At 52.1% G+C, this 20968-nt stretch overlaps 1 protein-coding gene across 1 annotated transcript; it reads left to right on the top strand.

Annotated features, from left to right (window-relative positions):
• Positions 1-8741: 8741 nt before the first annotated feature.
• On the top strand, positions 8742-20891 carry C2 (complement C2). The gene is made up of 18 exons (XM_036248738.1): positions 8742-9062; positions 9227-9433; positions 9884-10069; positions 12308-12481; positions 12559-12657; positions 12830-12963; positions 14151-14289; positions 15077-15217; positions 15769-15858; positions 18730-18870; positions 18964-19058; positions 19153-19267; positions 19383-19548; positions 19638-19714; positions 19858-19949; positions 20133-20259; positions 20382-20431; positions 20555-20891. Exons 1-18 carry the CDS (start codon positions 8966-8968, stop codon positions 20723-20725), a joined length of 2301 nt encoding a protein of 766 aa, XP_036104631.1. The 5' UTR covers positions 8742-8965; the 3' UTR covers positions 20726-20891.
• Positions 20892-20968: the final 77 nt, after the last annotated feature.

Below are 20968 nucleotides of genomic sequence, written 5' to 3' on the forward strand. Positions count from 1 at the left end.
GTGTCTGGTTTTGGTATCAGGGTAATGCTGGCTTCATAGAATGAATTTGGAGGTGTTCTTTCCTCTTCAATTTCTTGAAATAGTTTAAGAACAATAGGTGTTAATGCTTCTTTGAATGTTTGGTAGAATTCACCTGTGAAGTCATCTGGTCCTGGACTTTTATTTGTTGGGAGATTAAAATAGTTTTGTTTTGTTTTTTAAATTACCACTTCAGTTTCATTGCTAGCAATTGGTCTGTTTAGATTTCTATTTCTTCCTGGTTCAGTCATGGAAGGTTATATACTTCTAGTAACTTACCCATTTCTTTTAGATTATCAAATTTGTTGGCATATAATTGATTGTATTCTTTGTATTTCTGTGGTGTTTGGTTGTAACTTTTTCTCTTTCATTTATGATTTTATTTATTTGAGTTCTCTTAAATAGGCATTTTGAATAAAAGGGCAGCCCTGGCCAGTTGCTCAGTGGTTAGAGCGTCAGCCTGCAGTTGCAGTTTGTCCCCGGCCCTGCTTGGGGTTGTGCAGGAGGCAGCTACTCGATGTGTCCCTTTCACATCAGTGTTTCTCTCTCTCTCTCACTTCCTCTCTTTCCCTCCCACTCTATCTGAACAAAAATGGAAAAATGTCCTCGAGTGAGGATAAAAAAATGAAAATAAAAATAAAAGGACAAAGGAAGGAACATTAAGCCCCCTCTCTCACCAAAGCTAAATCCAGATGAGGAGAGCAGGAGTGGTGAAGGCGGCAGTCAGGGAAGTTATAACTAGAGGTCATCTCTTCCCTTACCCTTTTCCAGCTGACTCCTGAGTACACGAATCAGGTCACTACTCTCCCACCTGGGCTATGCAGGGCAACCTGCCCCATGGGTAGCAAGAAGTGGGGTTGAGGGGATAATATGCACCACTGGCCCCCCAGGACTGTGGAGACCCTAGAGGGATGGGATGGGCAGGGGGAGGTAGGGTCTATGGTGCAGGCAGATGGACACACTGGTTCATCCTAGGTCTGGCTGTTTCCAGGGCTTAAGTTTCCATCTGGAAGACAGTGGTCCTTTACAGGAGGTCAGGGACAGGCCTGCTTCTTGGGAGGTCCACACTCTACTCTTTTTTATTTTTATTTGTTTATTTTTGTTAAACCTCACTCGAGGATATTTTTCCATTGCTCTTTAGAGAGAGTGGAAGGGAGGGAGGGAGGGAGAGAGAGATAGAGAGAAACATCGATGTGAGAAAGACACATCAATTGGTTGCCTCCTGCACAACCCCAACCAGGACTGGGGACTGAACCACAACCGAGGTACATGCCCTTGACTGGGAATTGAACCTGCAACCCTTGGGTCTGAGGGCCGATGCTCTAATTGCTGAAGCAAACCAGCCAGAGATCTACCCTTAAATAAAGGTTTTATTGATTTTAGGGAGAGAGGAAGGAAGAGGGAAAGAGAGAGAGAAACATCAATGTGAGAGAGAAACTTTGATCAGTTGCCTCCAGCATGCACCCCGATGAGGGGATCAAGCCTGTAACTTGAGCATATACCTTTCTGGGAATCAAAGTGGTGACCTTTTGATGCACAGGATGATGCTCAATCAACTGAGCCACACTGGCCAGGGCCACACTCGACCCTTAGTGCCTTGCTGCTTTCTCAGGAATTGACTGTACAATGGATGGGTGAGGAGAGGAGATTCAGTTTCCTGACACCGAGTTTGGGTCTGCAGGGTGGCCTCTGTGGGACTTAGGGTGCCGAGGAACCTGGGGATGAGGGAGGAGCCAGGGGCTGGGCATAGCTCTTTTCTGAGGCTCTAAGGGTGATTTATATAAACATTTCTCAAGGCCACACTTGGGCAATCAGTTGAAAGTAAATAGGTCAGTGCACAATAGAGTGGGAGATGTGCGTACCAAGTGCCTTAACAGTGGCCTTTAGGAGAAGTGGGTGGGATCTGACCAAATGTCAACATTTTTATTTATTTATTTTTATTTATTTATTTTTTATCCTCACCGAGGACATTTTTCCATTGTTTTATTCAGACAAAGCAGGAGGGAGAGAGAGGAAGAGAGAGAGAGAGACATCAACGTGAAAAGGACACATCGACTGGCTGACACCCACACGACCCAACCAGGGCTGAGGACAAACTGCAACCAAAGTACATGCCCTTAGCAGGAACCGAACCCGGGTCTCTGGACCACAGGCCGACGCTCTAACCTCTCAGCCAAACCGGCCAGGGCTCAACATTTTTATTAAAAAATAAATGGGCCCGCCTGGTGTGGCTCAGTGGTTCAGGGTAGACCCTTGCACCAAGAGGTCGGTCCAATTCCCGGCCAGGGCACATGCCCAGGTTGTGGGCCAAATCCCCAGTGGGGGGCATGCAGGAGGTGGCCAGTCAGTGTTCTCTCTCATTGATGATTCTATGTCTCTCTCTCTCTCCTTCTTCCTTTCTTTCTAAAAATCAATAAAGATCACACCTGTCAGAATGGCCGCCATCAACAAATCAAACAAGTGCTGGCGAGGGTGTGGAGAAAAGGGGACTCTAGTAACTGCTGGTGGGCATGCAGACTAGTGCAGTCACTGTGGAAAACACTATGGTGTTACCTCAAAAAGTTAAAAATTGAACTGCCATTTGACCCAGTGATCCCACTTCTAGGAATATGTCCTAAGAAGCCTGAAATACCAATCAGAAAGAATATATGTAACCCTTTGTTCATAGCAGCAGTATTTACAATAGCTAAGATCTGGAAACAGCCTAAGTGTCCATCAGTAGACGAATGTATAAAAAAGCTGTGGTACATATACACAATGGAGTACTATGCAGCTGTAAGAAAGAAAGATCTCTTATCCTTTGAGACAACATGGAGGGACCTGGAGAGAATTATCTTAAGCAAAACAAGCCAAGCAGAGAAAGACAAATATCACATGATCTCACTTATTGGTGGAATATAATGAACAAAACAAACTGATGAAAAAAATAGACCCAGAGACACAGAATTAGGATACAGACCGACAAACCTCAGAAAGGGGTGGAGGGAAGAGATAAACCACAGAACTTACATGCATGTATGCGTAACCATGGACATTGACAACAACGCTGGGGACGGGGCAGGGAGGGGGGATCGGGAAGTGGGTGTCAATGGGGGAAAAAGGAGAAACATCTGTAACAAAAATAAATTAATAAAAAAATAAATTAAAAATAAAAATAAATCAATAAAGAAAAAAAAATGGAAGCTTCGCGCAGTGGCATAGCCAATGAGGTTCATCTGAGGCGCAATTATGGCTGATTGAAAACAATAAATAGTGGAAAGACTGGAAACCAAGGCCACTTTCGTTGCTGATCTAGAGGATGCTATTTACTGGCAGCGAGGACAGGGCTAGGGAGGTGGTTGGCCTCAGTCTTACTCAAGAAGCTCATTGTTTCAACAAAAACTCCTGGGATCCTTCTTCAGGGGAGGTTGAGATAAGCACACAAATAATTTGAAGGCAGTATTCCTGTGAACAAGGTCCCGTAGGAATCCGGAAGACTGAGAGCTTCCTAGAGGATGAGGGATTCGAGGAGAATGGAGAAGGGGTTACAGGAGAAGGGTGGGAAAAGGCAAGTGCCGAGGGGAGAAAGGGTTTGGGGGAGCACAGTGTAGGGGGTGGGTGGAACTGTGACTTGAGGGAAGTTCAGGGAGCTCAGAAGAACCACTTTTAGAAATGTTAGGAAGAGCCCTGGCCGGTTTGGCTCAACCTGCGGTCTGGAGAGACCCGGGTTCGGTTCCCGCTAGGGGCACGTACCTCGGTTGCAGTTTGTCCCGGCCCTGGTTGGTCGTGCGGGAGGCAGCCACTCGATGTGTCCCTTTGGCATGGATGTTTTTCTCTCTCTCCCTCCCACTCTATCTGAGCAAAAAAACGAGGTGTCCTTGGGTGAGGATAAAAAAAAAAAAAAGAAAGAAAGAAAGAAAGAAATGTTAGGAAGAGACACCAAAGCACTAGGGCCATGAGTATAAACTCAGGAGCCATGCTGCGTGGGTTTGAGTCCCAGCTCTGCCACACAGTACCTGCATGAATCTGGGGCAGGTCATTTCTGTGCCTCCGTTTCCTCATCTATCAAGTGGGGATAATGATAAGACTGTGCCATCAGCTTGCTTTAAAGATTAAATGAGCTCCTACATGCTAAGGGTTTAGGATGGTGTCTAGCACAGGATAGTTCCTGTTACCATGGAGTCTTCCCCCAGGAGCAGCCCTGGAGGCAAGGATTCAAGTGCAAACAGTGCGTTGGGGAGGTGGACCCAGGAACGTGAGACAGGAACGGTGGGCATCATGGGTGTGTTACCAAGGGAAGCTGCCGTCGTGGGTGAGTGGAGATTAGTCCCACCGCGGAACCCTCACGAGGGGCAGAACACGCACACTGGAATTATCCCAGGGTGGGAGTGAGGGGCTGGGCACTATATGCCCACTCCACGCAGTCACAAGGCGAGGGCTGATTTCAGGGGCCTTGGTTCTCTGGCCTTTCCAGCTGCCTGGGCGCAGGTGGAGCAGGACACTAGAGAAGCTCTCGAGCAGACAGAGAGGCTGCTGTGGGAAGTCAGTGACACAGACCAATGCTGAGGCCCAAGGGACTTGAGTGGGGGCAAGGACAGATCTGCTACGAACAGAAAGAGCCTTGCTCATGACTGTTGGAGCCTCAGCTCAAATCACAGAGTAGGCTGAGAACCGGGCCAGGTCAACATTGTTCCCAAAACTGGGGCTTGACCTGGAAGAGGAGTTGGCTCTGTGGTTGCGATGGGGGTTGAGGGTGCAGATCCTAGTTCAGCCCATGTCTGTGTCCGGACTGGATGAGAAGCGGACTGTGGCTACATGGAGACCACATCCCCATGGCCCTGCCTGTCTTATCTGAGCTCCCTGTGGGAGCAGTGAGGCATCTTGGGAAGCTGTCACACCAACATTTCCCTTTGAAAACTGGTGACTAGGAGACGAGAGCAGACCACGGGGCGCTGGTTTCTTCTCTTTGGAATTGCCCCTGAAAGTAGATCCTGGAAGCCTCGGATGGATGAGAAGAAATTTGGACAGCAAGGAAGAAGCTGGCAGGAGCGGAAGGTCTCATTTTAGGCATTATTTACCTCCTTTGTCCCATTTGGAGGGAAAACATAGGTTGCATTTGCCAGGCTTTTTAGTGATGCAAAAAATAGACAAGCCAAGGTCACCTTCACCAAATAGGAGATCTACTGAAAACTACTTGAGAGTGTAGAAAGGGGAATAAAGATCTGATGACTTTAGGCCTAGAGGCTCTCAGGCCATGGTCCTTCCACACTGGACAGGCCTCAGGAAGAACTGGAACAGGGGCCCAACTCTGCTGGCCACTGTTTCTTTGTTCAGCTTGCTTTGCCCTGGTGCACGGGGCGCTCCCAGGGGCAGCTTCCCATCAGAGTGGACCTCTTGTACATTGCTTGTCTCCCCAAATGCATTCTCTTCCAACACAGCATGTGGCAGACAAACTAGAAACTACATTTCCCAGCCTCCCATATAATCAAGTTTTTGCCAAGGGAACCTGAGTGGAGGAGTTGGGTGACTTCCCGTGTCTTTACTTGTCCCTGTTTTTCCTTCCTTCCACGTCCTGAGAACTGGGTGCAGGCCTGATGGAGGCCTGTGTCGGCCACGAAGACAAGGACAATCAACTCTCAGGAGTCTAACCGCCAGATAGATGGAGCCCACCTCCCGAGCGAGGCGGTGGGCAGCTCTGCCCCTTGCAAGGCCAAGCTGGCCGTGTCTGCTGTCTGCTTACACGGAGGCTCTCCTTTGAGAGAGAACTACCTGTCTACCTTACTTAAGCCCCTGTGTTTTGCATTCTCTTTATCACAGCAGTTTAGGTTGAAGCCCAGTAAACACACGTCCCAGATGTTGCCGTGGGTCCGGTGCTGATTTCCGGTGAGCACAGGAGTTACACACAAGCTTGGCCGCTGAAGCAAGGCCAGAATGACAGTGTTGGGAACAATCTGAGCACAAACAATCTGGGCAGTTACGATCACCCTGCAGGTTTGGGGAGCAGGGCTTCTTTAATTTAGTTGCTTTGCCATTGTGAACACGTGACTTCCACCTTGTGGTGTGGGTTGGCATCCAGCCAGTGGGAAGAGGGGAAGAAAAGATGAGGAGCACACCCCTTTCCTTAGGAGCATGAACTATGGCCTCAGTGAACAACGGGGATTTTATTACTTACGAAAGAATGACCAGTGGGTTTTGACACACTCTGCCAAGTTTATTTAACTCAACAAACATTGGGGGAAACTCATGAAAGAAAAGCCCTTTCTTTTAAAGACATTATTAGATATGAATTGGGCAGATGTATTAGTCGGTCTGAGTTGCCAAAACAAAATAGCACAGACAAGTCAGCTTAAACAAAAGACATTGATTGCTCACAGCTCTGGAGGCTGAAGTCCAAGATTAGGGGCCGCATGGGCAGTGTCTGCTGAGAGGTGTTTTCTTGGCTCACAGGTGGCCTTCCCCAAGTGGCATTTCCTCTGTGACACATGGGGCAGGAGGGAGGCATGGGGCCGGGGGCGGGGGGAAGAGAGCTCAGATCAGGACCCACCCTTATGACCTCATTTAACCTTAATTACCTCTTTATAGGCTTGATAATCTCCAAATACAGTCACATTGTGGGTTAGGGCTTCATGTATGAAATTTGGGGAGCATGCAATTCAGTCTACAGCAGTGGCTTAGAGAGGCACCCAGAATTCAGTAGCTTAGGAATTCAGTCAGGCGAGGATTTATTGTGCCCAGTAACAGACAAACCTTGGTTACCATAGTAGTTTGCAAAATATGGCCATAAATGTCCTTTTAAGGTGTGCATGCCTCTTTGCGATGTGACTTTGCCACTCCTCCCATCAAGAGGTAAAGTGTCCTCCACCTTTAAATCTGGGTTGGCCTTGGGATTCGCTGTGACCGGCAGAAAATGGTGGGAGTGATGAGATGTGACTTCTGTGGATGGTGTTGTGGGACCTTGCCGTTCCTGCTCGGGACCTCGGGATGCTGTCCCGAGAGCCACAGAGGGCAAGCTGCGGCTGTCCCTCTGTGCGCACTGAAGAAGCCCTCAGGCTGCTGCAGCTGCAGGAGGGAGCCCAGGCAGGACCGGCACCAGAACCACCTGGCCAACCCACAGAGTCATGAGAAGGAATAAATCATTTTCTGAAGCCCCTAAATTTTGGGGCTATTTTTCCCTGCGGCCGAGGTCATGCAGTGGATTACAGCAATGACGGTTTGTTTTTGACGTATGTGACATGTCTGCTGAGGGTCAGCAGGGGTCCCGCTCTTGGTGCCACCCAGGGATCTGGGCAGACGGAGCACCATCTCAAACGGTGCCTGCATTGGCTCACGGAGCTGCCGCCTAGAAGCGATACATGTCACTCAGTTTCATTGGCCAAGCAAATGGGTGGGGAAGGTCGATCCTGCTGTGTGACTGAAAGGAGGCAAAGCCAGAACATTTGTGAACGTCTCTAATGTCCACCACCCTTGAGACAGTTTGTATCTCTCTTGTAACAGTTGAAGCGGGTGGGCAGGGCTGGCATGATACCAATGCAGTGTCGGGGACCCAGGCCCTCTGTTTGCTGTCGTCCCTGGGATGTTGTTCTCGAATCACCGCCAGGTTTACAGTCCAGTGCATCAGAAGGGGAGGGCATACTCCTCTTTTATTTTAGGGGCATAACTTGGAAGTTACACACAGCAGTTCTACTCACATCCTATTAGCCAGGACCATGTCACCTGGCAACCAGCTGCAAAGGAAACTGGGAAATGTAGTTTTTGCTGGGTGACTGTGTGTCTTGCTAAACATCTCTTAATACAGAGGGGGAGAACAGTGCTGGGTTTGGGGGAGGAACCAGCAGCTCTGCCATAGCAGCAGCTTGGGGACCCCCCAAACCAGGGGTGTCACAGTCTTCATGCCTGCAGTCAGTGGGCCCAAGGGGGCCCCAGTGTGTGTGTGTGTGTTTCTGAGGAGTTATTTGTAAATCAAAAGAGTTTTCACAAACTTAAGTGATCACTTAAGAGATGGTTCATCTTCACTTTTGATTAACGTTATTTGTTTCTACCTCACATAGTGTGACAGAGTGGCAGAGGGGTTCCGTGGGGCTCCTTGCTCTCCCACTGCACACAACACAGGTTCCGACTTAAAAGCCCCACCCCAAATACTTTCATTCCTTTGAGTAACCAACCCAACATTGATTTATTAAAAAAATTTTTTTCTTTATTGATTTTAGAGAGAGGAAGGGAGAAAGAGAGAGAAATAGAAACATCAATGAGAGAGAACATCGATTGGTCGCCTCCTGCGTGCCCCCCGCCCCCTCCGGGGCCTGGGCCCACAACCTGGGCATGTGTCCTGATTGGGAATTGAACTGGCGACCTCTTGGTGCATGAGTCAGTGCTCAGCCACTGAGCCACACCAGCCAGACTGATTTATTTTATAAGTTGGAAATTTTATCTACTGAACTTTCTGTAAAAATGTTCTAAAATTTTTTCCAGTCTCTAAAACTAATTGTTGGTTTCATTTTTTTGTCCCCAGATTCTCTCTGGGGAAGGGCAGCTGGGAAGATTGTAACTGCTCTTATGGATCAAGAAGTTCGAGAAAGTGCATCTCAATCTCTTGGAGTTTCTGACCGAGTAGACAGCACTGTCTCAGGCTCTCAATAGGTAAAGTTCACTTGGCAAAACCCAGAAGAAAACAAACTTTATCTAAGCAAGTGGTTTTGCAATATCGTGGATGGTTGGTGGGTTCGGACTCTTCGTGCACCAGCGTGTGTGCAGGCGGAGTGTCCCGCGGGAGGAGCCTGCCAGTGGAGACGGTGCAGGCTCGCGGACTCACCCGCTATGTTGGGACTGGGGCGCGCTCACCCCTCAGCTCAGTCCCCAGCTTCTGACTGTTTTCTCCTGGCAGGAGGCCACCCCCCTGCCACTCCCTGGTTTTCTTCTCTGGCAGCAAACGAAGCAGTTGCTGAGCCAGCTCTGGTTTTCGGGAAGTCAGATGACCTTTTCTCCTAGTTCACTGCCTGTCACTGCCCTGAAGGTGGACACCATGGGCTCATTCATGGCTCTGCTTTGCCTGTTGCCCCTATACCCAGGTAGGAGCGAGGGAGGGGGATGTTGGGGTCCTTGGGCGAGGCTGCTGCCACCCCGGGTGAGTTTCCATGCTGGAAACAGTCTCTTGCTTTCCTTGGCTCCTCCCAGGGTTAGGATGGTGCCTTCCTTCTTTGTCCAGTTCTGTGTCTTGTCCCCATGCCCACAGGCTTGGCTGCAGCTGCGCCCTCCTGCCCTCGGAACGTGAACATCTCTGGGGGCAATTTCACCCTCAGCCACGGCTGGGCCCCTGGGAGTGTGCTTGTCTACTCCTGCCCCCAGGGCCGGTACCCAGTCCCTGCGTCCAGACTGTGCCTGAGCAACGGGAGGTGGCAAACCCCAAGACCCGGCCTGTGGACAAAGGCCGTCTGCAAACGTGAGGCTCCCGTGCTCGGCTACCTCAGAGCCTCGTCTAGGGTTTGCTCAGAGTGGGCCTTAACCTCACTGGATGGCGTGGGAGGGAGGGCGGGCAGCTTTCCCTGGGGCTCGCCACGAGTCCACAACAGGGCGCTGGCAGTGGGTTTGACAGATTGTGGGGTGCTAAACGCCTGTGATGATTTTAAAAATATTTAACAGTTGACTGCATGATTCTGCCCACTCGGGGGACATTTGGGGACCCCAGGAGTGGGGCTGAGAAAAGTGGCTATTTATGAGCGTGTTAGGTTGAGCGGTGCGAAGTCGCCAGTGCTCACCCAATCGCATGGGCACCAGCCTAATACGCAGACGGTCGGCGGGCTAACCCTCTGCGTCCGGTGAATGGCACCCACTCGGGGCCCTGGGCGTGTTATCTGTCCATCCCCATATCCCCCTTCCCCTCTCTCTCCAGCTGTTCGCTGTCCGGCCCCTGTTTCCTTTGAGAATGGCATGTACACCCCAAGACTGGGGTCCCACCCTGTGGGCGGCAACCTGAGCTTCCAGTGTGAGGATGGCTTCGTGCTGCGGGGCTCCCCGGTACGGCAGTGCCGCCCCAACGGCATGTGGGATGGGGAGACGGCTGTGTGTGACAACGGCGGTGAGTGTCCTGACTGCTGGCTGCGTGGGGCTGGGGACTTCCAGCAGCCCTGCGGCCAGTGTGCGTGCAGGGAGCCTCCGTGGAGTAAGGGGCCTGGTGTTCCTAGTGTCAGAATAACATTCCTGGGTTTGGGTAAACTGAGATCGACAGGTCGCACATCAGGCCTGCAGGAGCCTGGGTCAAGGCAGTTGGTTCTAAGCTTCAGATCCAACATAAAGGCCCACACACTGTGCAGCTTTTTCAAAGCCTCAAAGCAAGACTTGTGTTCAGGACCCATGGGCCTGCAGGGCAGACGGCCGGTGAGAGGGCGGCGCGTAAGTGCCTTGCCTCTGGAGCCCGGCTGGGTGCCACGCCTGCCTCTGACCTTGACAGAGTTTGGGCAGGTTGTTTGTCCTCTCTTTGTCTGTTTTCACATCTGTGAAATGGGGGTGGTAAGGGTGCGACTATATGAAAACGGGCATGGAGAGGTTAAATGGGTTGTCATGTGGATGAAGTGAGGGATGTTAGTGAGCCTAGAACAGGGCTTGGGATCTGAGAAGGGCCACATACACTTTGTCATGGTTGCGACTGTGCTGGTGAGTGGTGAGGGGCTCGGCCCGGCAATGTGGGGCTCCCCGGGTTCCCTGGAGCCTCATTTGTCTGCAGGTTTGGGAGCTTCCTGGGTCCTGGTTCTGAGCACATAGTCCTGAGGACACAGAGTCCGTGAAGTGGCAGGACCCTTCCCTCCCTGGTGGCCCAGCTGTTGGCTCCCTTGCTCATGCCCTTGATGCCGACAAGTAGCCATTTATTTGAACATAAATAAAATCGTTTTGAATATTGAGGTAGAATCTACCTGCAGTAAAGTCTACAGATCTTATGTATTTAGCTTGAACTTGCACACGTGTCCACCCATGTAACCACCACCGGAGAGAGAACACATCCAGCAGCGCGGGAGGCCCCCGCCCCTCTGCAAGGTGCCCAGCCTTCTGACTTCGGTGTCCCTGGGATGGTTCAGCTGGTTCTTACCCCCGTACAAACGGGACCATGCAGAGTGTGAGCTTCTTCGTCTTCCCTCACCCGACACTGTCCGGAAGGCTCATCCTCCTCGTCCTGTGTGTTGCGATTTATTTTTATTGCTGTGTATTTCCATTACATGAGTACGTTATGATCTATTTCACCATTCTGTTGGTGGGCACTGGGGTTACTTCCAGTGTGGGCTATGATGAGTGAGCTCTGTGAGCGCTCCTGGGTGACTTCCATGCACTTGTTTCTCTCGAGCGGGTTATCTGGGAGTGGAACTGGGGACCTGGTGGGCACGCTCGCTTTCGGGGAGGCCGGCAGGCAGTCCTGCCCGCACCCCGTGATGTAGCCAAGTTCAGTGGGCTCACGTGTCCGACACTTGGAATTCCCCATCTCTCTTTTTTTTAATCCTCACCCGAGGACATTTTTTCCATTTTTTTTGTTCATATAGGGTAGGAGGGAGAGAGAGGGAGAGGGAGAGGGAGAGGGAGAGGGAGAGGGAGAGGGAGAGGGAGAGAGAGAGAGAGAGAGAGAGAGAGAGAGAGAAACATCGATGTGAAAGGGACACATCGAGTGGCTGCCACCCGCACAACCCAACCAGGGCCGGGGACAAACTGCAACCGAGGTACATGCCCTTAGCGGGAACCGAACCCGGGTCTCTCTGGACCACGGGCCGACACTCTAACTGCTGAGCCAAACCAGCCAGGGCATCTTTTTATTAAATTTTTATTTATTGATTTTAAAAGAGAGAGAAACAGACATCGATGTGTTGTTCCACTTATTTATGCATTCATTGGTTGATTCTTGTATGTGCCCTGACCAGGGATTGAACCCGAAACCTTGACGCTCTAACCAACTGAGCTACCCAGCCAGGCCTGAGTGGCCCATTGTTTTAGTTTTGGCCATGCTGACGGGTGTGTAGTGATGACTCATTGTGGTTCAGGAAGTGCCAATGTCCTCTCTGGAGATGGCTTCTCTGCTGGCGTCTGCCCAGGTCTGGGATGGATGCAGGCTGAGTCCCTGGGCTGGGCCTGGGATGTTTGAACTGGCGACCGAGGCCACTGAGCTCTGAGCACTTGACCCTCCTTAAGGTGTTCTGTCTACACCCGGGGGGACCAAGGAGCCTGCAGAGGCTCTGGGGGGCCGGGGCGGAGGAAGAGCTGGAGGGACAGGGCAGGCGAGCAGGGCCAGGGCTTGAGGGGTGGCCCGCTCACCTCCATCTCCTGTGTTCACTTGCAGCTGGCCACTGCCCCAACCCGGGCATCTCAGTGGGCTCGGTGCGGACGGGGTCCCGATTTGGCCATGGGGACAAGGTCAGCTACCGCTGCTCCTCGAGTCTGGTGCTGACAGGGTCTGCGGTGCGGGAGTGCCAGGGCAGCGGCGTCTGGAGCGGGACGGAGCCCATCTGCCGCCGTGAGTACTGCCCTGACCCTCCTGAGACTCCTGGGCACCAGCCCCCGCCTCGGCTCACCCCGTGGCTCTTCCCACAGAACCCTACTCTTACGACTTTCCTGAGGATGTGTCCCCTGCCCTGGGCACCTCTCTGTCCCACCTGCTTGGATCCACCAACCCCACACAGAAGAGGAAGGGTGAGTGTTTGTGGCAGGACCGCAGGTCGCTGGGCAGGCTTCCTGGAGGCTCGGCCTCTGGTGGGCTCAGCAGGATGGTGCTGACTGGAGGGAGGCAGGGAGGCCTGAGCCCCTTGGCAAGAGAGCATGTCGGAGGTGGAAACCTGACCCTCCCCTTCCACATTTCTCCCAGAAAGTGTGGGCCGAAAAATCCAAATCCAGCGATCTGGTCACCTGAACCTCTACCTGCTCCTGGATGCCTCTCAGAGCGTGAAGGAAGAAGACTTCCGTATCTTCAAGGACAGCGCCACCCTCATGGTGGACAGGGTCAGAAAACTGAAGTCTGGGCACCGGGCAGGCCTTCCTGCACCCACTGTCTCTCTGTTTCCTTCCCTTGTTCAGAATCCCCCTCACAGCCCATAGACTATGCTCTGCAGGCATCATGGATTCAGTTCATAGATCACATCTTTTATTTCACAGACACCTACGATACAGCAGGCACCGTGCTGGGTGCTGGGTGCTGGGGACGCCAAAGATGAACAGCACTGAGTTCTCCACAGAGGGGTACACAATATAGTCCATTAGGGATGGCAGAAAAATACCGGTATCCCTGTTGAATAATTTGAACTTAAATGAAATCAATATTAACCAATGTTAATATTTAATAATTTGAAAACATTTTAATATTTTCGTGTGTTTATAATGATACACTTTATAAATATGAGTATAGTTTACAAGTATATATACCTTTATCGGGGTATGTGCTCAAAATGTCCTTACTGATGAGATGCATGAACAGAAGAGTTTGGAAGCCATGATTTAAATTCAATGACCACATTTTCCTTGGTACTTATGCTTTTCACAATAGTTTATGTGCATATATGTTTTTCCTCCCAGCTACATTTTAAAGGAGATTTCTGTGTTCCTTAAGTCATTTACTAAACCATGAGGCTGCAAAATATGATCATTGGGTGCCTCAGAGTTGCACAAGCAAGTTCAAATCCTACCTCCACCTCTTATCAGTGGTGAGACCTGGGGCAAGGTAACAAAACCTCAATGTCCTTGTCTGTAAAATAGGGACCCTCATGCTCCCCTCAGAGTTGCTGTGAAGATTAAATGAGGCGCTGGCCCGGTAGTTCAGTTGGCTGGAGCATCGCCCCGATGCACCAAGGACCCCACTCAGGGCACACAGAAGTCAAGCAATGAATGAATAAATGGGTGGAACAACACAACAGTTTCCCTCTCTCTTTCTACCTTCTTCTCTCTCTTTCTCTCTCAAATCAATAAATACAAAAAGAAAAAGATCGAATGAGGAACGAGCCTGTAAAAGAGAGTAGATGGTCAACAAATGTCAGTTTCTGTAGTTCTTCCAAGTAACAGTTTCTTAGTGTCTACGCATAGACTTGCCTTTGCCAGTCCGAGCTCTCAGCCTCTTCCGGGGCCCTTTGCTTGCTCTCTTACCAGCAAGCCTTTGGCTTTGGGGCCTCTGACACCACCTCTCACCCCCTTCACAGATCTTCAGCTTTGAGATCAATGTGAGTGTTGCCATCATCACCTTTGCATCAAAGCCCAAAGTAATCCTGTCTGTCCTGCACGATCATTCCCGGGATGTGACCGAGGTGATCTATCGTCTGGACAATATCAACTATAAAGGTCTGGGTTCATCAAATGAAGGGATGGGAGGGGAAGGGGATGAGACAGATCTGGACGAGTGGACCTCTTGGTGGCATCAAGTCTCAGGGCTCCGGCTCTGGTTCCTCGGGTTTCCAAGTCAGGTCCCAGGTGCCCAGCTCCCGCCAGCTCCTGCCTTCCTCTAAGGTGCTGCTCACCCAGTGCGTTGTGCAGGTCTCGCTCCTCACGGTCTGATTGTCGTGGCTCAGCACTGTAGTCTCCCATGTCATGGTAAACCACCTGGGGGTAGGCAGCAGGTGCAAACACAGCCCAATGTCTTTGGAAACCCCATCTTTGCATCTGGGGACTTTAGGGTGGCCTTGTGGAGTTATGCAATGAGCACTTCTCAGGGGAATGGCTCTTTTTTTAAAATCCTCATCTGAAGATATTTTCCCATTGATTTATAGAGAGAGTGGAAGGGAGGAGAGTGGGGAGGGAGAGAAACATTGATATGAGAGAGACATAGCGATTGGTTGCCTCCTGCATGTGCTCCAACCGGGGGTGGGGTGGGGATTGAACCTGTAACCCTTGACTGGTACATGCCCTTGACTGGGAATCAAACCTGCGACAGTTTGGTCCATGGGCTGGTGCTCTAACCACCGAGAACACTGGCCAGGGCGACGAATGGCTTTTAATGCCTGAACAGGCAATGATGCCAAATCTCTACCTGGATATCCAAGGTCTGAGTCTATCCAGCCAGTTGGTAATTTCACTTCCAGTGGTTGGGGAATTAGTGACTCCCTCCTCCCTTCCTCTTTACATATTCCAGACCATGAAAATGGAACAGGGACCAACATCTATGAGGCCCTAAACAGTGTCTATATCATGATGAATAACCAAATGCAACAGCGGGGCATGAGCATGACGACCTGGAACGGCATCCGGCACGCCATCCTCCTCCTGACTGATGGTGAGTGTCCGTCTCTGACTGGGGCCGGCACAGTGGGAGGGGCGTCGCGGTGGGGTTGGGACACCTGCATCTTGGTGTTCCCTGGCACTCTGGGCCTCCATGTCTTACTTTTAAAGTAGAAATAGTGTTAACAATAGAAATAGTGTTGAAGGCAATGATGGAAACAATGATGAAAATAATAGCTGCTTTCCTTTCCTTACACAAGTGTATGGAGGGACATTTCAGCAGTTTGTGTAAAAGGTGGAGGGGCAACGCGCAGTGGATTCGGCCGTCATTGAGCTCTTGGTTTTGTCCACATTGCGTCGCCCTTCAGAACTGTGTTCTTGTCTGTAGAATGAGGATACGCACGCTTCCTGGGTTTCATGAGAATTAAATGAGATAAAGTAAATGAAACTCCTGGCCTAGTGCCTGAAATACAGAGAATTTTAGTAAAACTCAGACAGGAAGTGTAGGTGTTGAGGTTCTTGGGATGAATACCTCCCTAGTCCTCCGTGCTGTGAGGAATCCTGATATATCCACCCAGATGAACAATTCTTTTCCCTCTGTTCTAGGAAAGTCCAACATGGGGGGCTCTCCCAAGCCAGCTGTGGACAATATCAAAGAAATCTTGAACATCAACCAGACGAGGAATGACTACCTGGGTGAGCCTCCACCCCCCCCCATCTGTATGCCCCTGCAGGGGCGCAAGGCCCGTAGCCAGGGTTCCAGCACCTTGGCTTTCTTTCCTTGGAGAACGGCCGCCCTGCGGTGTCACTCTGTCAGGTCGCAGAGCCTGGACTCACACTGCCACGCCTTCATCCTCCGTGGGCTGTGCTGTGAGTAGTTCCCTCACTGTAAGGGGGCCTCGTAGGCCGCGAGGGCCAAGTGCTCAGACCTTGCCTGGTTCAGAGAAGCACAGGGTGTGCTAGCAGCCGTCATCTTTCCCGTCACACCCCTCCGTCCACCATTTTGTGTTCGTGACGCCCCCCAGGAGGAAAGCACTGGGTGCTGCAGGGACTGTCCCCGCACTTTCCCTGGAACAGCACAGATAAGTAACTGAAGCGTTGGCAGCTGCAAACTCCAAAGGAATGGTTCCTCAGGTTCGGACTGAATGCAAATGCGCTGACCTTCGACCAAAAAAGAACTTCAGAGAAAAGCGCTCCAGATAAGGGAAGGCAGCTGGTCTCCAGCCCCAGGGTTGACTGCCCCACCCCACCATCCGTGGAAAGCAGATTCTTCTGTAAAACTTGGGCCCAGAAAATGCAGAGCCCAAACCCCACACCCTCACTCCTTAGCATCATTGGGCCAGGTTGAAATGCTCAAAAACACTTTATTAAAAAGAAGCAGAAACAGGCCCTGGCCGGTTTGGCTCAGCGGTTAGAGCATCGGCCTGTGGTCCTGAGAGACCTGGGTTCGGTTCCCGCTAAGGGCACGTACCTCGGTTGCAGTTTGTCCCCGGCCCTGGTTGGTCGTGCGGGTGGCAGCCACTCGATGTGTCCCTTTCACATCGATGTTTCCCTCTCTCTCTCTTCCTCTCTCTCCCTCCCACTCTACCTGAACAAAAAATGGAAAAATGTCCTTGGGTGAGGATAAAAAAAAAAAAAAAAAAAAAGAAGCAGAAACAGCCCAGCCAGTGTGGCTCAGTGGTTGAGCATCGACCCTGCACCAAGAGGTCACTGGTTCAATTCCTGGTCAGGGCACATGCCCAGGTTGTGGGCCTGATCCCCAGTGGGGAGCATGCAGGAGGCGGCCAGTCGATGTTCTCTCTCATTGATGTTTCTGTCTCTCTCTCCCCCTTCCTTTCTCTCTAAAAATCAATAAAAGAAAGAAAGAAAAAGAAGCGGAACGGAAGGGACACAGTCAAAGAGAACAGCAAGGGCGTGATAGGTTGCTGCCTGAGGGAGCCGCCTCCCACGGGCTGGCTGAGCACCTCACCCCTTACCCCTTACGTGCAGTGGGCCTCTGACAGCAAAGCAGGGCCAGAGGGGTGCAAAGGGCGGGAGGAGGCCGGATTCCGGCCACCATAGGGCAGTTCTGACTGGCACCCACGCTCACCCAGAGGCGGTGCCTGGATGGGCCTGGATGGTTGTGTGGGCCGGTTCTCCAGGCCCCTCTCCCAGAGCCTACATTTTACAGAGGAAGACCAGGTCCAAACTTTTGCCTCCATGCTACATTCATGAGTTCTTATTTATTCAGTCATTTTAAAGTACTTCTGGGGGTCCTGGGCTAGGCACCAGGCTAAGACAGAGCTGTGAACCAAACAGACAGCAGTGCCTGCTCCATGGGGATGTCCCTCTGTATCAGTCTGCAAGGGCTGGTGCAACAAATTATGCAAACTTGGGTGGCTTAAAACAACCAAAATTCATTCTCTCTCGTTCAAGAGGCTAGAAGTCCAAAACCAAGGTGTCTGCAGAGCTGTGCTCCTTCTGGAGGCTCTGGGAAGGACCCTTCCTCTCTCTCCCAGCTCTGGCCGCCCAGCGCCCTTGGCTCGTGGCAGGACAAGCCGGTCTCTGCCTCTGTCTTCACGCCCTCCTCCTGCAGATCATCCCTGTGTCGCCATGTAGCGTCCTCCCTGTGGTGAGGACAGCAGACAGCAGATCAGGGTCCACTCTGATCCAGTGTGACCTCACCTTAACTCGGTCACATCTGTAAAGACCCTATTTCCAAATAAGGTCACGTTTGCCCTGGCCCGTGTGGCTCAGCAGTTGGAGCGTCGGTCTGTGGACCAGAGAGACCCGGCTTCAGTTCCCTCTAGGGGAATGTACCAAAAACAAACAAATAAGGTCACATTCACAGGTACCAGGGGTTAGGATTTGCACACATCCTTTTGGGGGACACAGTTCTACCCGCTGTGGGCATTAAACAAAAGGCATGAGGAATCCGTGGCGCAGCGGGTCGTGACATATATGAAAGTGGAAACGAAGCAGGCCGGAAATGGAGGTGTTTGGGGCACTGTGGTTTCAGACAACGAGGCCAGGGAAGAGCGTGCTGAGATAGTGATGTTTGAGTCGAGACTTAAAACGGTAAGAAAGTGAGCCATGTGGGGACTGGGGAGGAGCGGACGAGGCAGAGCGTGCCCACGGATTGGGGAGCTTCACGGAGGCTGTGTGCCTGGAAGAGAGCAAGGGGTGAGCAGTGGGAGAAAACAAAGTCAGATGGTATGGGGTGGAGGTGGGGCTCATGAAGAGCTTTATTTTATTATTATTTTTTTTATCCTCACCCGAGGACATTTTTTGTTCAGATAGAGTAGGAGGGAGAGAGAGGAAAAGAGAGAAACATCGATGTGAAAGGGACACATCGAGTGGCTGCCACCCGCACGACCAACAAGGGCCGGGGACAAACTGCAACCGAGGTACGTGCCCTTAGCGGGAACCGAACCGGGTCTCTCTGGACCGCAGGCTGACTCTCTAACTGCTGAGCAAACCGGCCAGGATTCATGTAGGGCTTTAAATACAGTGAACTCTAAATACAGCCTCCTGTCTCGCGGGTAGTCCCCAGCCACAAGATTCTGGTGATTTCCTTCTCTCCATCAGACATCTATGCCATTGGGGTGGGCAAGCTGGATGTGGACTGGAGAGAACTGAATGAGCTGGGGTCCAAGAAGGATGGCGAGAGGCATGCCTTCATTCTGCAGGACACGAAGGCTCTGTACCAGGTCTTTGAGCACATGCTGGGTGAGTGAGCTTTGTTTGCCCTCCCGGTGAGGAGCCAGCCAGGGCTCGTGCCCCTGACCTGCCTCCTTCCCCATCTATTCCTCACACCCACAGATGTCTCCCAGCTCGTAGACACCATATGTGGGGTGGGGAACATGTCAGCTAATGCCTCTGTCCAGGAGAGGACACCCTGGCATGTCACTATCAAGGTACCGGGAAGGAGGGATGGGCTTGGATCCTAGAGGTGAAAGCGGCCCTGAGGCAGAAAACCACAGTCCCTGAAGATCACCTGTTCCCTTGCAGCCCAAGAGCCGGGACACCTGCCGGGGGGCCCTCATCTCAGACCAGTGGGTCCTGACAGCTGCTCACTGCTTCCACCACGCGGACAAGGACTATTCCCTGTGGAGGGTCACTGTGGGTAAGGCAGGGCCCCCACAGGCTCCCGACCCCACGGCTAGAGCTCCCACCCCTTGTCCCTAGCCTCTGCCCCTTCAGGAATCCTGGCCCAGCCTCATCTGCCATGTTGTTCCCAGGGGACCCCCAATCCCATTTGGGCAAAGAGTTTGAGGTTGAGAAGGCAGTGATCTCCGCCAGCTTTGATGTCCATGCCAAGAAGCACCGAGGCATCCCGGAGTTCTATGGTGATGACATTGCCCTGCTGAAGCTGGCCCAGAGAGTGAAGATGTCCACCCATGCCAGGTGCCGGCATTGGTGGTAGAGCACTCTGGCAGCCCTGGGAGGAGGGGGCACCAAGGACAGGCCTGTGTGACCTCTACCATTCTCCCCAGGCCCATCTGCCTTCCCTGCACAGTAGGAGCCAATCTGGCTCTGCGGAGACCCCCAGGCAGCACCTGCCGAGACCACGGTGAGTGCTGGGGCTTCAGGTGTGTGAGGAGCTGGGACCAGGGCGTGGGGGTAATGACAGGGGCTGTGCTCCAGCCCCCAAGTCAGAAGACTGGATGCTGGGTTAAGGGATCAGCACGAACCTCCCCTTCTCCTTGACTGCAGAGAGCGAACTTCTGAACAAACTGAGCGTTCCTGCTCACTTTGTGGCCTTTAATGGGGACAAACTGAACATTAACCTCAAGACAGGGACGGAGGTGAGGGTATCAGGTCTGGGATGCTGTCGGGGGATGGGGTTCCCCTGGGCATCACCCATAATGCTTCTGTCTCCCCCAGCTCTGGCTGCTTTCTCCATCTGACCCCTCCTCACCCCAGGTCTAGCTGGACTTTCAGGTAACCCTGGGCCTGCTCATTCCACCTTCTTTATACTCCTGCTGTAGTGGGCAAGATGTACTGAGGTCGTCTCCCAAGACAAAACCACATTCCCCAACTTGACAGATGTCAGAGAGGTGGTGACAGACCAGTTCCTGTGCAGTGGGATGGACAATGATGACAATCCCTGCAAGGGTGAGTGGCTCCCACCCCCCACCCCGGAGCTTGGATTCTTGAGGGGAGGCTAGTGTGCGTGGCGGAGTGTGGGGAGCAAGGCGAGAGTCAGGACGACAGTCTCCTATGCCTCGTCTCTGCAGGAGAGTCTGGGGGAGCAGTTTTCCTTGAGCGGAGATTCCGGTTTTTTCAGGTGAGGAGAGAAGGGAGAAGCTCGCAGGACTGTGGTTATAGGATCTTGGCCTGCGGGGTGACAAGGGAGGCTGGGGCTTGGACCTGGGGCTGAGGCTGCCTCCTGTCTCATTCTTTCTTCCAGGTGGGCCTGGTGAGCTGGGGTCTCTACAACCCCTGCAGCAGATCTGAGGAAAAACCCCGCAGGAGAACCCCCAGCGGCAAGGTCGCTCGGGATTTCCACCTCAGTCTCTTCCGCCTGCAGCCCTGGCTGAGGCAGCACCTGGAGGGTGTCTTGACCTTTTTGCCCCTTTAATTATGCCCACTGACCCTGGGCTGCCCTGCAGGCCCTGCCATTGCTGCCATGCTCCCCCTCTGAAGTCCTGCCTCAGACCCTGTGACCGTCCACACGCCTCGCCCTGAAGGAGCCCAGCTCCCCCTCGGCTTTTCGGAACTCACTCTCCTTTCACTTTCACGTGGAACTTCCCAGTTGTGAAATTAATAAAAATCAGTGATTTCCACATCTGTCTGTGCCTCTGCTTGGGGGGTGGGGAAGGCA

This window comes from Molossus molossus, unplaced genomic scaffold (assembly GCF_014108415.1).
Source record: "Molossus molossus isolate mMolMol1 unplaced genomic scaffold, mMolMol1.p scaffold_m16_p_8, whole genome shotgun sequence".
NCBI lineage: Eukaryota > Metazoa > Chordata > Mammalia > Chiroptera > Molossidae > Molossus > Molossus molossus.

Excerpts from the sequence above, each read along its gene's own strand:
- C2 (XM_036248738.1), top strand. The coding sequence starts at position 8,966 with ATGACCTTTTCTCCTAGTTCACTGCCTGTCACTGCCCTGAAGGTGGAC. Across the intron at positions 19,549-19,637 it reads AAGATGTCCACCCATGCCAG|GCCCATCTGCCTTCCCTGCA; the intron begins GTGCCGGCATTG and ends CATTCTCCCCAG. Across the intron at positions 19,715-19,857 it reads CAGCACCTGCCGAGACCACG|AGAGCGAACTTCTGAACAAA; the intron begins GTGAGTGCTGGG and ends CCTTGACTGCAG.